Genomic DNA, 17,953 nt, shown 5'->3' with positions numbered 1-17,953 from the left:
GCGACTAACATCTCCGCTATATGATGAGTAGCAATCTATCAGTTTCATAATACTGTTGTTATTCCATTCCATGCTAGGCTGATTGGTGTAGCAACCAGTTTTCATATTTATATAAAAAGCCAGTGGCACTATGCTGCAGTTCACCTAGCGGCTAAGACTATTTCAAGTGTGTCTTGTTCAATGGTTCCTGTTTTAGAGGGTTTATTACCAACGTTCTGACTAATTGCCCCACCAGTCAGTGATAGGCACTGCTTTGATAGCCTTTCAGAAATCTAAGGAAGCCTTGACCACACAAAATACACTATTTGGAATAAAAATAACTTAACTGAGATAGTCAATTTCTTAATTTTATAATTATCTTGTAAAAAAATGCACACAATGAAAATCAAACCTTACAATGACAAAATGAAAAATAAATGTACGCACCCATGTACATACATACGCAACTTTTTAGAACAGCAAACATATCCATTGGTAAACCTTCAAATGTCAAAACATCTTGACAACACCAAGCCAGAACGCTTCTGTTCTCTGGTAGAATACAGACAATCTTATGTCTTTCTAAAGTAATGGGACATAAAAACATTTTTCACAGTACTTCTGAACTGAAATATGTGGCTGCTACTGAAATGCACACAGCTGCACAGTCAGTGTCTGCCGGCGCTTTCCCGCTTGGTAAGTCTTGGAATCTTTATTTTTAATATATTTTTCCCATGTGGAAGTTTCTTTCTGTTTTATATATATATATATATATATATATATATATATATATATATATATATATATATATATATATATATATATATAAAACAGAAAGAAACTTCCACATGGGAAAAACATATTAAAAACAAAGATTCCAAGACTTACCAAGCGGGAAAGCGCCGGCAGACAGGCACATGAACAAAACACACAAACACACACACAGAATTACGAGCTTTCGCAACTGGCAGTTGCTTCGTCAGGAAAGAGGGAAGGAGAGGGGAAAATGAAAGGATGTGGGTTTTAAGGGAGAGGGTAAGGAGTCATTCCAATCCCGGGAGCGGAAAGACTGCCCTTAGGGGAAAAAAAAGGACAGGTGTACACTCGCACACACACACACACACATCCATCCGCACATATGTCTGCTTGTGTCTGTGTATGTGCGGATGGATATGTGTGTGTGTGTGTGTGTGTGTGTGTGTGTGTGCGAGTGTACACCTGTCCTTTTTTTTCCCCTAAGGGAAGTCTTTCCGCTCCCGGGATTGGAATGACTCCTTACCCTCTCCCTTAAAACCCACATCCTTTCATTTTTCCCTCTCCTTCCCTCTTTCCTGACGAAGCAACTGCCAGTTGCGAAAGCTCGTAATTCTGTGTGTGTGTTTTGTATATATATATATATATATATATATATATATCTGTGTTTGTGTGTTTTGTTCATGTGCCTGTCTGCCGGCGCTTTCCCGCTTGGTAAGTCTTGGAATCTTTGTTTTTAATATATTTTTCCCAAATAGAAAGAAACTTCCACATGGGAAAAATATATTAAAAACAAAGATTCCAAGACTTACAAAGCGGGAAAGCGCCGGCAGACAGGCACAATGAACAAAACACACAAACACACACACACAGAATTACTAGCTTTCGCAACCGATGGTTGCTTCTTCTGAAAAGAGGGAAGGAAAGGGAAAGACGAAAGGATGTGGGTTTTAAGGGAGAGGGTAAGGAGTCATTCCAATCCCGGGAGCGGAAAGACTTCCCTTAGGGGGAAAAAAGGACAGGTGTACACTCGCGCGCACACACACACACATCCATCCGCACATACACAGACACAAGCAGACATATATATATGTTTGGATGTAGCTGTATTGCATTGATGTACTGGTGGATGTTGTGTGGTATGACTCCTGTAGCTGATAGTATAATTGGTATAATGTCAACTTTATCCTGATGCCACATGTCCTTGATTTCCTCAGCCAGTTGGATGTATTTTTCAATTTTTTCTCCTGTTTTCTTCTGTATATTTTATTGGGTATGGATATTTCGATTAGTTGTGTTAATTTTTTTCTTTTTATTGGTGAGTATGATGTCAGGTTTGTTATGTGGTGGTGTTTTATCTGTTATAATGCTTCTGTTCCAATATAATTTGTATTCATCATTCTCCAGTACATTTTGTGGTGCATACCTGTATGTGGGAGCGTGTTGTTTTATTAGTTTATGTTGTATGGCAAGTTGTTGTTGTATTATTTTTGCTACAGTGTCATGTCTTATGGGGTATTCTGTATTTGCTAGTATTGTACATCTGCTTGTGATGTGATCTACTGTTTCTATTTGTTGTTTGCAAAGTCTGCTTTTATCTGTTGTGGTACTGTTTGATCCTGTATTGCAATCATGAATCCTTTCGTGTTACTGTATATATTGCCTTTTCTTAACCATGTGTTGGATGCGTCTTGATCGATGTGTGACTGTGTTAGATGATACGGGTGCTTGCCATGTAGTGTTTTCTTCTTCCAATTTACTTTCTTCGTATCTGTTGATGATATGTGATCTAAAGGGTTGTAGAAGTGGTTATGAAATTGCAATGATGTAGCTGATGTATTTACATGAGTGACTGCTTTGTGTATTTTGCTAGTTTCTGCTCGTTCTAGAAAGAATTTTCTTAAATTGTCTACCTGCCCACAATGCAGGTTTTTTATGTCGCTAAATCCCCTTCCTCCTTCCTTCCTGCTTAATGTGAATCTTTCTGTTGCTGAACGTATGTGATGTATTCTATATTTGTGGCATTGTGATTGTGTAAGTGTATTGAGTGCTTCTAGGTCTGTGTTACTCCATTTCACTACTCCAAATGAGTAGGTCAATATTGGTATAGCACAGGTATTTATAGTTTTTCTCTTGTTTCTTGCTGTCAATTCTGTTTTCGGTATTTTTTGTTAGTCTTTGTCTATATTTTTCTTTTAGTTCTTCTTTAATATTTGTATTATCTATTCCTATTTTTTGTCTGTATCTCAGACATTTATAGGCATCTGTTTTCTCCATCGCTTCTATGCAGTCGCTGTGGTTATCCAATATGTAATCATCTTGTTTAGTGTGTTTTCCATTGACTATCCTATTTTTCTTACATTTGTCTGCTCCAAAAGCCATATTTAGATCATTGCTGAATACTTCTGTTATCTTTAGTAATTGGTTGAGTTGTTGATTTGTTGCTTCCAGTAGTTTTAGGTCATCCACGTATAGCGAATGTGTGATTTTGTGTGGGTATTTTCCAGCAATATTGTATCCATAATTTGTATTATTTAGCATGTTGGATAGTGAGTTCAGAGCAAGGCAGAACCAGAAAGGACTTAATGAGTCTCCTTGGTATATTCCACACTTAATATTCAAATAATATCACATCACAGCCAATACAGATTAAGTGTGGTTTTCCAATTTTTCATTACTATGTTTAGGAAGTATATCAATTTAGGATCTACTTTGTATATTTACAATATTTGTAGTAACCATGAGTGGGGTGCACTATCAAAAGCTTTTTGGTAATCAATGTATGCATAGTGTAGCGACCTTTGTTTAGTTTTAGCTCGATACATCACCTCTTCATCTATTATCAGTTGCTCTTTACATCCTCATGCTCCTTTGCAGCATCCTTTTTGTTTTTCATTTATAATTTTGTTCTGTGTTGTATGTGTCATTAATTTCTGTGTAATGACTGAAGTTAATATTTTGTTTATTGTTGGTAGGCATGCTATGGGGCGATATTTTGCTGGGTTTGCTGTGTCTGCTTGATCTTTAGGTTTCAGATAAATTATTCCTTGTGTAAGTGTATCAGGGAATGTGTATGGGTCTGCAATGTAACTGTTAAATAATTTAGTTACATGTGAATGTGTTGAGGTGAACTACTTTAGCCAGAAATTTGCTATTTTATCTGTTCCAGGGGCTTTCCAGTTGTGTGTAGAATTAATTGCTCGGGTGACAATGTTGCAAAATTATCACTTCAGGCATTTGTGGTATCATGTTGTATGTGTCTGTTTCTGCTTGTATCCACCGTGCATGCCTGTAACGTTGTACTGGGTTTGTCCATATGTTGCTCCAGAAGTGTTCCATGTCTGTTATGTTTGGTGGATTGTCTATTTTAATGTGTGTGTTATCTATCGTCTGCTAAAATCTCTTTTGGTTTGTGTTGAATGTTTTTCCTATTCTGATCTGTAGATTGTGTTGCCATGCTGGTTTTGTGGGTTTCTTCTGTGTGTTGGTTGGTTCTGGTCTCTGCCTAGTGTGTATATTTAGTGTAGTGAGTGCTCCTATATAAACCAGTAGCTGTAACTCTTCCATAGTTGTATTTTCATTTATTTTGTTGTGTATGATTGTGTTGATAGTTGTTATTGTTGCTTTGACTTTTGGGTTATTTGGTGGTCTATGCAAGAATAGTCTAATGTCTGTATTTGTGTCTTTGTATTCTATATGTGTCAGCTGAAATTTTTCTTCTGTATCTACCATGTGTGTCACTTCGTGTTCTATTTGTGCTTGTTCTGTTGGCTGTCTTAAGATTTTGTTTTCCTCTGATTGTTTAATTGATGTGTGTTGTTCTTTGTTTGTTTGCATCCATTACTGTATTTTCTTCTTCTTCTTATTGCACATTATTTTGTTCCAGTATTTGTTGTACTTGATGTTTAATGTTTTCTAAATCTGACTGGGGTATCCTGTTATTTTTGATCATTACACGGATCTAATCAGCTAGTTGTCGTTCTGTTAAAAATTTTAATTCTGGGTATCTGGTAATAAATGATGTGTATACTTGTGATCGGTATCCAGTTGTGTTCGTTCCTAAGTTTGTTGCTTGGTAATAACAGAACATTTGGTAATAACAGAACATGAGGTGTCGGTTAACTTCATCTGACCATCTCATCCTCTGTCTGTTTTCCTTCTAGGGTGGTTGCAGGAAATATATCCTGCAAAACACCTCTATTTGGATTTGAATCATTTTCCGTGTGGCTGGCAGTGTCGTTACCATTGTGGGCGGGCATAGGGTTCAAGCGCCGTCCTCTACCATGACAGCGCTTGTCCGAGGCCTCATTAGTTCTGTCCTGAACCAACTAATCACACTAAAAGGGGGCTTAGCCCTATTAGTGGTTTGTTCTTTTCGTCACCTTACGACTGGCAGCGCATACCGAAGACCTATTCTTTTACCGGGCCTCCACGGGGTTTATTATTATTATTATTATTATGGCATTGCACAGCAGAATATAATTCACAGTAAAACATCCACAACTTAATCACAAGTGAGATGTAAAAATTCAAGTTATTGAGCAACATTTACTGACCCTTATAGGCTCAGTGCTGAAGGTAACTTTTGTACTCTTTCTCTTAATTGGTATTCGATATTCCATGTCCTCATCTTCATCTGATTCTGGAAGTCCCGGAACTTCCATCCAGAAGTGCCCATCTTCAAAGTAGTGAACACCATTCTCAATAAGAATCTGTGAACAACAAAAAACACGACAAGTTTCAAATGTAGGGAATTAATATCTTTCTAATTCAAAATGAAAAGCGAAAAGTGTAATGTGCACCTCAAGAAACACTGCTCTGAATATGATGCTATATGTTCAACATAAATATATATTAAACTACAATAATAAAAAAGGAAATGAACCAGTGCCTCTTGTGTCACTCTCGGAATAATAATCAAACTTAATATTTTTCATCTATACATATATAAACAAGTTTTAAATCAAATTATTACATCTAAATGATGGTTTATTTCTACCTTTCCAATATTTGATTTTCTTGATCTTTCTTTGATCTCTTTCACTCTCAGAATTCTATTCCCCTCACCTCAATAGAGGAAGGCAGGAAAACTTACTGTGCAAAGTAGGTAATGCTTCAAGCAACTCAGGTGATACAATACAGATGTTCTGCAATTTCCACAAACATAAACTAACAGGAAAACAGAAACAATTACTACAGTTTTCATCTGCTTAAACTGTTGCATTCTGGAATCTCATCGGGTTGCTGTAGTGGCTATAAAGAATCCATCAAAAACATGGGTTGTAACCTTCAAAACTCTCTTATACTTTTACTCACCACTTTCCCAGGCGCTGGCTTGTAATCCAAGTCATTTGCTTCAACTACATCAACATCATTCAGACTGCTTACAGAGCCCAACAAACCAGACTCGGAGCCTGATTGAGACCCAATGTGACTTGACGTCATTGAGTCTTCCATAGTTACACTGGTATCACTGCGAGACCTGTGCTGACCCCCAAGACAAGAACTGTAAACAGATAATTAATTACAAAATGAATGAACATGTAAGATAAACAATGGGATGTTGTGTTAAGTATTTCCCTACTCGACAACTATCTTTAAAAGCTACAAAACTTAACACCTATGCTGCCAGGGAAAAAAGGGAATGGTTGATGTCAGTGTAACTTTGTACTCATTCACAGAGTCGGTGATTTGAGTTGCAGTTCTTTAAGACAGTTAGAACAGCCATCATAGTACATTAGTGTTGTTTTTGTTTAGTGTTGTTATGCCTGTTAGGGTATGTGAGGGGTATGAACAGTGTCAATACTGAGTGATCACCGAAGGACACTTGAGATAATACATACTCTTGTAAGACAGCATTACCAGCACCTGACAAAGGTTTGAAAGGGGCCTTGATATTTTTTTACCCTAATAATTTCTGGGTATGCAGCCAGATCACGTTGACATTCTGCCACGATATTTCAGCCCAGAGACGTCTGGCCATCATCTGGTGATTACACAACTACTGAAGAGCCCAGGTGCAGTCACGCTATTTACGCTGAATCTTGCGCATGCAAAAAGTACTGGCATCCTACAGTGCATGCGTCAGGTGTTGACATGGGCGGCATAGCCGAATTGTACGTGCTGCCCTCAGTGGTGAAAGTAAAAGACCATCTAGTCATCGAGTATCAAATGACACTGTCGATTCCGCTGTGATTGTATAATTTTAATAACAGGATTCCAATTTTTATCCAGCTGAAAGCCATTGTCACGATTTATAAGATTATCGGCAAGACGTATTTCCACTGATTCTTTGATTACGGAATCCCAAAACCCGGTAAACAGAGCTAAAATTTTTGTTCCATCGTATTCCATTGAATGTCCCAAAGAAACACAGTGCTCTGCTACTGCCGATTTTGACGGTTGCCGCAGGCGGGTGTATCTTTCATGTTCTGTCCATCGTTCATGAACAGTTGTTGTCGTCTGGTCAATATATGCAGAGCCATATTCACAGGCAATTTTGTAGTCGTCCGCTTTCTTCAGTTGTAAATCGTCTTTAACGGATTCAACCAGGGCCGGTTCTTAGCTGGTGGACGGAAGATAACCTCGATTTTATTTTTCTTCAGTAATTGGCCCATTTTCGACGACACATTCCCGGCGTAGGGAAGGAATGCAGTTGATTTAAAGTCGTCATCAGCATCCTCAGTGCATTGCTTCTTGTTATGACAGTTGTGCATGGCCTTCCTAATTTGGCGTGAAGTGTAGCCACTCTCTTTAAAAACCTTCTCCAAGTGTTCTAATTCTGCACGGAGGTTTTCATCATCCGATATACAATCACAGCGGAATCGACAGCGTCATTCGATACTCAATGACCAGATGATCTTTTACTTTCACCACCGAGGGCAGCACGTACAACTCAGCTATGCCGCACATGTCAAAAACTGACGCGTGCGCTGTAGGATGCCAGTACATTTCGCATGCGCGAAACGGCATGATGATGGCCGAACGTCTCTGGGCCGAAATATCGTGGCAGAATGTCGACGGGATCCGGCTGCATACCCAGAAATTATTAGAAGAAGAAATATGCCAGGAAAATTTCAGTAGAAGCCTTGATGTTGGTCTCCATGTGACCAGCTGATCAAAATTGTGCAATATCCAGATTTGTGAGGCATTTGGATGCAACTGACACACTGCTGCATGGGAATGCAGGGGCAGCCACACTCATTGGCAAGGTTACAGTCGACTACATCTGGCCAGATCAAGGGTAGATCGAATAGTGCACCAAGCACATTGTAAATTGTGCACTGAGCACATTGTAACCCCTTCACATCTGTGCCCGCCATTCGGAAATAAGTAATGGGCTCCCTGCAACATTCTTTGTTATCCTGCACCTTCGGTTGGAACCTAACAGCAGTCAGACCAGAGAATAACCACCTCATGTGCAGGCTGCCTTAACACCACAGCACAAAGATCTGCATTTGGAGGTGTGCTGTTACCAGGAAACCTGGAAAGCTGATGAATCGTGTTACACTGCGTTCGGTGAAGAATCACAGTTTTGCACTACCCAGAATGACTGCTGTCAGCCAGTAGGGCAGCAACCTGAGGAAAGTTTCCATTCTTCCAGTGTTTTGAAAAAGCACAGCAGTGTTACACCTGGTGTTCTGACATGGGAAGTCATGAGGTACAACTTCAAGCACGGCTGGTAGTGACTGAGGGAACCCTGACTGTGCAATGGTACATCACTAACATTCTGCATCCTTGTGAGTTACCTCTCGAGTGACAGTGCCATTTTTCCAACAGGAAAATGCTCATCCAAAAATGGCACATCTCTAGCCGTCTGTGTGATGTCTATGCACTCCAGTAGCCATCAGTTGCTACAGTTGTGGGCCTACTTGTCTCAGGAGAAGATATATCAGCTTTATGGAAAACATCACGTACTCTCACAATCTGAAGTTTCATCCTGCTTCCTCTTCTCTTTCTAGTCAGTTTACAGAAGTGTACTATGAAAACTCTGTAACTATCGTAACTACTGATAATGAATCTGAATGAAGAAATTCATCAAAATTTAATATGATAACTACATTACACTTCCACATGTTGTGGTGTTCTTTGTGGTCAAGAAAGAAATACTGGGGCAGCCAATATATAAACTGAAAAGAACTTTCTAGCTTTCCAACTGTTTCACTAGCAAAAGCACTGTTGATGAATAATGAACAAACTGTTACACTGTTATTTAATATACCAACAGCAACAATTTTAAATTAACTTAAATTTCATGAGGAAAAGGAAAAGTCAGTTTCAGTAACAAACGAGAGTCTGCAATGAGACATGCAAAGTTTTATAAGGAGACCAATGAATGAACGCAGTTGCCAGGCACAAGGACAACAGTTTCAGTTGCATGGTAACAGTTCTCTTTCTTAAACACCAAATACAGCTCTCCCCAAATCCTGTATGATGTGGAATAAAGAGGCAACCAAGTCGGAGTGGAGTGAGGGAGAGACTGACAACTACAGGGATGAAACCACTCCTGCTAAATTAGAAATGATACAAAGTATGTAGCAATAAGTTAATCACAAATAAACTAACAGGAACAAAATAGACGAATCCTATGTTACATGCAAGAGCTGCAATTTATCTGCCATATGTGTTAGATGGGGCTAAATATTATGAAGTTAAGGATTTTCATCAGCAAATCAATAAAAAGTATTAAAAAAGACATCTAGCCAGGACAGTAATTTGTCACTGGTCTCACACTAGTGAAAAATTTATTGTAAATATAAACAATCTCCACATACATGTTGTGACAAATGAGACTGTTCATATCATTATCAGGCACACATTTACCTCTCAAGTAAAGTTCCTCTCATCTATGGTACTGTAATTTTTTGTAAACAAATCTGATTTATCAGACACATGCACTAGACTTTATAAACAGATGGGCACACCAGTAAAATACTAAAACATGGCTCAACAATATAAAACTCATAAGACTTATAGTCACAGTGTGTTTGAAAGAAGTTTTACTATTTTATACGTATTTCACAATCAAGACCTCACCTCCAGGTAAAATGAACATCTGTCAGCTGTGTGCATACCTGTAATCAAGTGTTGATTCCTGGGCCGTGGAGTCACTTGTGACTGACAGCACATCTGCCAGCCACTCTGGGTCTTCACGGTCTTTGTCATCCGTTGGAGAAAGTAATCGCACCACTTCCTGGGCCTCCTCATCTGACAGCAAACCTTCTTGTCTGTAATGAGTTAGAGATGATAGTAAATTTAAAGCCAAAAGACAGAGATAAAATAGGCAGTGGAGCATTGTAACCTAACAACACAGAACTGGTTGGTCATGAAGCCAAAGAAATGACTGGATTGACTTATTCTCCCGTTTCATCTTTTTAAACTGATGCATCCAGTATAATAGCAAATGGCAAGAAAATGAAAAAATAAAATAAAAAGAAAGAAAAGAGGAAAAGAAGACGAAGAAAAAGGGCTACTGGTTTCTGATTTCATGGATACATAACTTAATAATCTTTGTACTTTCACTTATTGTAGTACTTGTGCAGTAACGATAAACTGAAAAATGTTGTTTTAATGGTACATATATGAAATTTCGTTTATATCACCTTAGTTCATCACGAATCTGCTTTCAGTCTTTATAGATGCACCACTCACAAAACAGATCTTCAGATGGTACTTTCTTGCTTGTTTGCATTTTGAAGCCCACAGTTTTAACCTATTATGGATGCTACGCCCCAAGTTGAACAGTAAGTGGCTTGTAAAAGTGCATGATCAATTAATTACATTAATTTTTTGCTGTATTTTTTGTTCATGTTACGTTTAGGCAAGAATCTAAGTTAATATTATGGAAAATTGAGAGAAAATTGAAGATGATGATGATGACACAGGTGATTTTATTATGCAAGAAAAATTTGACTGAGCACTGAAATACCTAAATCAAAACAAGACACCTGGGGAAAAGAACATTTCCTCAAAAGTATGAAGACTGTTCTACTTGGTATGCAGAACAGGAGAGTCAGAAAAAATATCTCCAAACTTCAAAAAGATAATTTCATAATTCTGGTACCAAAGAGTGGGGGTGCAAATTGATGTATTATCGAACTGTCAGTTTAAGAAGTCACTGTTATAAAATATGAACACGAATCATATACTGTAGGATGGAACAATGAGTATAAGCTAATATGGACGAAGATCAGCGAGTTCAGGAGAAAGGTAAGTATACGCAAGGTAGTACTGACCCAACAAATTATCTTAGAACATACTGAAGAAAGGAAAACATACATTCATAGCGCTTATACATTTTGAGAATGGTGACTGGGAGGCAGCAGTTGAGAAAGAAGAATGATCAGGCAGTGGCAGGAGAAGACACATATGAAGCTAGAAAATTCTGTAAGCTTATGGAGCCAGCGACTCCTCCTCTTGGAAGAGGGGCTGACGTGAAAGGGGCTGACGTGAAAGGGGCTGACGTGAAAGGGGCGAAGGAAGAGGGGCGAAGGAAGAGGGGCGAAGGAAGAGGGGCGAAGGAAGAGGGGCGAAGGAAAAGAACTATTGAGGATAAGAAAAAGGGGCACAGTTCAGAAAAATTGCCCAGAACCCTGGGTCAGGAGGGACTTGCTGGGCAGATGAGAAGGAAGGAAAGACTTTCCTTCTCATGCAGTCCAGTAGGCCTCCCCTGACTTGGGGTTCTGGGCGACTTTCCCCATCTCTATCCCTTTTTCTAAACCTAACCAGTCCTTTCCCTTTACCCCTCTTCCTTCCCGTCAACCCTTCTGCCAGGAGAACGAGCCGCTAGCTCTGAAGGCTTGCGAACTTTCATGTCTTTATATGCATATTCTGCTACTACTGCTTGGTGAGTACATTTCTATCTGTCAAAATAAAATAAATTTTCAAAAATTTATTATTTTCCTTTACCTATATGATGTAAGTGGTAAAGGAAATTATGGAGAAATTTGGGAAAGGAATTAATGTTCAGGAAGGAGAAATAAGAACTTTCAGTTTTGCTGAAGACACTAATTCTGTCAAAGACAAGGAGCTGAAAGATCAGTTACAGGGAATGAATACTGTCCTAATTATATCTCGTGTACTAAGGGAATTAAAGTTGGAATGAGTAGGTCAGTTTCGCTATTTGGACAGCAGAGTAACAGTAATAACAGCAGGAGAAATAAATCAGATATCAAATGTAGACGGGCATTAGATCATAAGGAGAGCCAAATGTGAAACTATTCCTGTCATATACCACTGTCACAGTCAATGAACTGCTTCCTACAGGAGGACATCACTGCCAAAATGGCATAATGCACAGATGGACATCAGTGAATATTATCTTCCAGTTTATTTCTGAGTAACCTGTCCATTTCCGTAACTTCATCAACTTTCCTCCTTTCTTCCCAGAAGAAACCTATAGTCCCAATAGCTGCTCGGAGTTTAGTTTATATATATATATATATATATATATATATATATATATATATATATATATATATATAGAGAGAGAGAGAGAGAGAGAGAGAGAGAGAGAGAGAGAGAGAGAGAGAGAGAGAGAGAGAGAGAAACAGGTTCCTCCTGAAGTAATTGCTTGCCCACCCACTTTTTTGTGAATTTCACAACTTTATTAATGGAATTTTTCTTTCTGTATTACAAAAAGCATGTAAGACCATTTGTTGTTCTTTGAGTTACAGTTCTCATGTGTCATTTTTTTCTACGGTAATGGAAACTCCACAGTGGAATACCAGAAACGGAAGGAGTAAAGGTAACCCATTCGCAGTTTTAATATTAAAAAATTCTTTCATATTTTGGGCAACCATATTAACACTACAAAATCTCTAATTTATGGGCATGCAATAGCACACTAGGGAAAATTAATCTGAAGATATCTCACGAATAAAATTTGAGCAAGATGTCAAACTGATTGGTAGCAGTTTATATCACTTTCACGTAATTATTAGTTTTTAACCATTGACAAGAAACTAACAATATTACTGCAGAATGATTTATCATGCCACAGAGCAAAAGCTGAGAAAACCACATGGCTGCCTCCTCATTTACCAGCATCTGCCAGCAAGAGCTTTTCAAATATTTTTGGTTATACTAGGTATTTCTGAAATTAAATTTATATTTAGTGACTTGCATTTTACAATCCTGTAACATTTTTCTTTATAAAATGTCAAATTATTTTTGGTTAGTCAGTCTGCATAGGACATACTTTTACAAATAAATAGGTTCTTTGTCTGTTTCTAAGCTATGAAGCAAGAGCAGATTTTTTAATTTAATCAGAAGTACCTCCAAACTGATGAAAACTGGATGGTTCCTCTGAAATTAGAATTTTTATTTTTTTATCGCTCTGTCTTTGGAGATGAGAACAAGGTGATGAAACATGAACACCGAGACAGTTCTGTACAGGGAAATGGGAAAGTTCGCAGACTATGGCATGAGAAGAGTATGTTATTTTGAGTGAAAACTCCAGGTAGTTAAAAAAAATTCCTACTTTAAGTGGAAACATTAGTCAATAAACAAAATTTTTGGCTACAAACATGAAAGAGAAAAGTAATTACAAAATATTTTCAATGTTGTTTGTGCATTTTAATTATAAAAATCTTAATGTCTGAACATTGCAGTAAAGCTGTCATTATTTTTTATTTAGTGGGCAGTAATCTACAGCACTTTGCATTTACCTGGCACCTTCAATATTTTGCTATAGTATCGTGCACAACATATTGCTTCCCAGCAGACAATCAGAGAAAACCGTGAGTGATATACAATGGGGGTGTTCACTTCAACAGATTTAATGCCCGGTGGCTCAGAAACCACTGTCTGGACTGTCCTGTACAATATCCCATTAGCAGTATTCTTAATCTTCAAATTCACTAACAATTTGTAGATATGATTTCCAGATAACAATTTTAATACAAACTGTACAGTGTGCAACCCCAAGTAATAAAAATGACAAAAGGCATCATCATCTTTATGATACTATTCTTTTGGTCCCCTCCCATTAAAATTTGATACAGATTACCGTCTGCGTGTATTTTATTACGTGGATGGTGTCAACATATATACCATTGCAATAAATATTTCTTTTAGTATAAATGTATGCATTAAAATACTCACCGAATTTTCTTTTCCAGAATTCTTCATGTTTGAGGAATGTGTGAAAGCAAGAAAATAAGAACAGCATATTAGTGAGTTGGCAAGCAGTACACAAGATGCATGCCTGAACCACATAACAAGAGCAGTGTCTGCCCTAGCAGATTACTTTTGCAAATCTGGTCATTTCTCTGTGTGAATGAAAAAGGTGACAGAGTTGCAATGTTTCACAGCGGTGGTGTTATCAAGCAGTAGCAGACAAAACTTGGATTTGGGCGAGAAGGCAGTATGGATGGAGTGGGGGCAGAAGCTAGTTTATTGAACAAAAGGTTCCTTCCTCCTGCAAAAAGAGGGTAGGGTTGGAGGAATCAGAAACATTTTATTTCATCATTTTTTCCTTCGGTTTCATAGAACATCAAAGTCTGTAGGTGCATCGCACACAACAGAGTAAACAGCATTTTCCATTTATCCTTCTTTACCGAGGCTAAACTGGACAAGAAATAATGTTGAGGTTATGCGTTACCACTACTTTTATATGCAGTCTTCTCAAACATTTTGAAATACACATGTAAACAAAAATTTATTTCTAATTGCATACAATTCTTTTTCTTCTATTTTTATAAACTAGATTATTAACTTGTATTTTAATGTCTCGAGAGAGACTGCACCTGACAGAGGCGTTGCACAAGTGACTGGGTCCAGAACTAACATACTGTGAACTGAACGTCAAATATTCAAGTGTTAAGTAACAAAGCCACACTTGTATCTCTTACCTTGTCCTGGAGTGTGACGTGTGTGTAGGGCAATTTTTGTACTTAATTTCTTTTTTCTCTAACACTTTCCTCTCTTTTTCTGAATAAAGAAACATCTGGTTCTGATACTCATATGTAATGTTTCTTTCATCTTTGTTCATGCCTGTACCCAAGATACATATCTTTATTAAATTATTTTCTTAATTTTGGAGATACTCATTCTTACAAAAGTTTTGCTTCTATACTGAGAAAGAAGAGTGTGTGTGTGTGTGTGTGTGTGTGTGTGTGTGTGTGTGTGTGTGTGTGTGTGTGTGAGTGAGTGAGTGAGAGAGTGAGTGAGTGAGAGAGTGAGAGAGTGAGAGAGTGAGAGAGTGAGAGAGAGAGAGAAAGAGAGAGAGAGAGAGAGAGAGAGTCACACAGAGAACAACAGGCAAATAACTACTCTCAAAATCTGCAGATTACTTAAGTAAATCAGCTTTATTATGTGATTCAGAACTGCAAAAGATTAAAATAAATACAGATAAAAATTTGTTAGATAGTGGACTATGAGCACTAACAGCAAAGAAAGCTTGTCTATGTCATGCAGAAGCCTATCAGAAACCAAGTAAAGTTTGTATGACCCTCTTATAGTTCATGCAAATACCTTAATTGTTAGCACAAGATCTTTCGTTAGAATCAGACTTCTCATAATTTTCACACAACTAATCCCAAATTTTACAATTCTTTATTTTTATTTTAACACTAATTTCTGGAGCACTTTGAAATAAAAATTATCTCAGAAGGAGAACTGAAATTTTAGAAAAATATGCATCTTAGAATGTGCATAAAATTAAAAACTGAATGGCTGGACAAGGTGGAATAACAGTGCAACCAACACACACATTTAAAAATGACACTTTTCCATTTGAAAATGTTAATGCCCTCCTCAGGTAGCAAAGAGTGTTTGTGGAGGGCTGTAAAGTGAAATTAGGTCACTCACACCTGAGAATGAGAGTGGTCTGCCTGTTCAGCATGAGACAATGACACCTGCTGTGCCCCACCAACAAGACAACAATCTGCAAAACACTTGCGTGTTGCGGGTGGCCCCACTTCAAGCATCATCTACTGCAAAAGGCACAAGAGTGTAACAAACAGTGATCTGCACTAGTCTCGCATGTTGGTATATGTTCCCAACAGGCAACAACCACAACACGCCGATTATTTTGTATACAGAGTGACTGGCAGCCACCACAAGAGGTGTCAATTCCTCTGCCAGCAAAGCACACTTCTACGACTGCAGTGCTGCAATGACAGGCACTACTTTCCTACGCCATATCACGTGCCTGCCAGCAGCTCGCACCGTTTCCATGTAGCACGACAGTATTTAGGCCAGTGCTGAAGCACAGATAGGCAGTCCAGTCTCAGCTACCTAACCAGTCATTCTTTCGAGCACTCTGGGCCAAGTGCCGGCTGCATCTGTGGCCCATCAATCAGACCTATCCCTAGGAACCATCATCTGACAGTTGCTGTGCTGTGTTTAACTTCTAATCTCAATCAAGCTTATGGCACTGACTACTTCTTCAGACTTTGCCCTTACACAAGCTTAGACTAACTGTAGCCTCCATTCCAGAACATTCCAGGTAAATCTGGACGTAAACCTGCTTGTTGCTCACTTTGGGGTTCCACCATCTTGCGTTTCTTGTTAGGACTCTCCAAACCTAATGAACTTTCATTTGCATATAATACACTGACTCCATGAAGGAGACCGTCGTTCATGTACTTATTAATAAACATTTTTGACACCATTTACCTGGGCAGTGTTGTCACTGTGCCTCCACCAGCACAAGGCACATCACTACCTGTTCATCCTGAGCTCTCAATGACGACATTTTCCTTTCAAACCTTCCCCAAACTAACCCCCTTTCCTATGTGAAGGAGATACTAATTGTTTCAAAAGCTACAAATAGTGTTGCCATTTTTGAAATGTATGTATTAGCAGTACTTTATTTCACTTTGTTCGCCGCGATAGCCGAGTGGTCACGCCAAGGGGCCCGGGTTCGATTCCCGGCTGGGTCGGAGATTTTCTCTGCTCAGGGACTGGATGTTGTGTTGTCTTCAGTATCATTTAGTCATCACCAGTGGAAGGCAACAGAAAACCACAACTGGAATCATTCCCTAGACGCTCATGCGGTCGACCTCTCTGACGATGCTTCCTCCATGACGAGACTTGCCGTAAGGCAGAAAGCAAGGTTATTTCACTTCCTGAAGGTAAATTATTGGAAGCCATTGTATCCCTTTGTAATTTTATAGTTTTCTCAGACAAATTTTCTTGTCAGTAAAATTAGAAATAATGTTCAATCATGTAGCAAGTCGAGCCAATACGCTACACCTTGAGTGTGCCTAACACCATAATTCAAAGGTTTTCGGCATCGCCTTATGTCATGCTGAAGGACAGAAGAAAAGGGATATTAAGGTTTAACATCCCATCTGTGATGAGGTCATTAAGGACGGAGCTCAATGTGAGACTGGGGTAGGATGGGGAAGGAAATTAGCCGTGTCATTTGTAAAGAAACTGTTTCATCATTTGTTTTAACTGATTTACAGGGAAGCCTAAATCAGGGGATCTGACTCACAGTAATCCTGTATCTGAAGCCAGATTCATTCTGGAAGCAATATAAACACTAAGTCTTAGCCATTCTCTGCAGCATACTGCCTCCACAGTTTATGTGCAGTGAGCAAGAGAGCCTCCAAGATCTTGGAAGAGAAGAAGACAAAGGGGTGCCTGCTAACACTAGAGACTGGAGTCTGTCTGTAAGGCACAAATAGATTACTATGCAAGCCACTTTACACTGCAAGGCAATGGTAGATAACTTACTGTCATTTTTGTAGCATGTTTGGGGACGGCATATGGGAATAACTATCAGAGGTATATTAATGGACTGAGATCCGCCTCGATTGCGAAAAAACACCTAGTGTTTACCTAGGTTTCGGTGTAGATAACTACACCTTCTTCAGAACAATAAACTCAAAAGTGTCTATAAAGACCTTTGTCAATAATTAAAAGCTCAGCATAGCTATATATTTATAAAAGAAAAAGATGACACATAAAAGTACATGTGAACAAAGTCAAAAGAATAACTTAACTTAATGGTGTACACTCCACCTCACATCAGCATGTGTTCGATGGGCCGTGTCCCGTCGCAAACTGCGGCAACCAAACGGTAGCTCGCTTACCAGCTAGACACGCTATCTATGCACATGCGCAAGAAATAGGAAGTTACTTAATGCACATGCGCATAAAAATACGAGAAAGCCCGTATATTCCCAAACGTGGATCAACGTATACCAAAATTAAAATGGACATAACCCGAGACGAGCTAAATACAAGATAAAACCTAAAGATCAGCACA

The 17,953-nt window shown here is 38.6% G+C and overlaps 1 protein-coding gene across 1 annotated transcript in view; it reads right to left on the bottom strand.

Moving 5' to 3' along the window:
• The window catches only part of LOC126355627 (uncharacterized), a 791,356-nt gene that overhangs the window by 118,256 nt on the left and 655,147 nt on the right, over positions 1-17,953 (bottom strand). The window contains exons 11-14 of the mRNA XM_050005990.1: positions 13,837-13,857; positions 9,807-9,959; positions 6,049-6,238; positions 5,289-5,444 (exon numbers count right to left, since the gene is read on the bottom strand). Of these exons, the coding sequence (XP_049861947.1) occupies positions 5,289-5,444; positions 6,049-6,238; positions 9,807-9,959; positions 13,837-13,857 (520 nt within the window). The remainder of the gene's footprint in view (positions 1-5,288; positions 5,445-6,048; positions 6,239-9,806; positions 9,960-13,836; positions 13,858-17,953) is intronic.

The sequence above is a fragment of the Schistocerca gregaria genome, chromosome 3 (genome assembly GCF_023897955.1).
Source record: "Schistocerca gregaria isolate iqSchGreg1 chromosome 3, iqSchGreg1.2, whole genome shotgun sequence".
Classification (NCBI taxonomy): Eukaryota; Metazoa; Arthropoda; class Insecta; order Orthoptera; family Acrididae; genus Schistocerca; species Schistocerca gregaria.
Note: the sequence above shows the minus strand (reverse complement) of the source record. Positions and strands in the feature narration are given on the sequence as shown.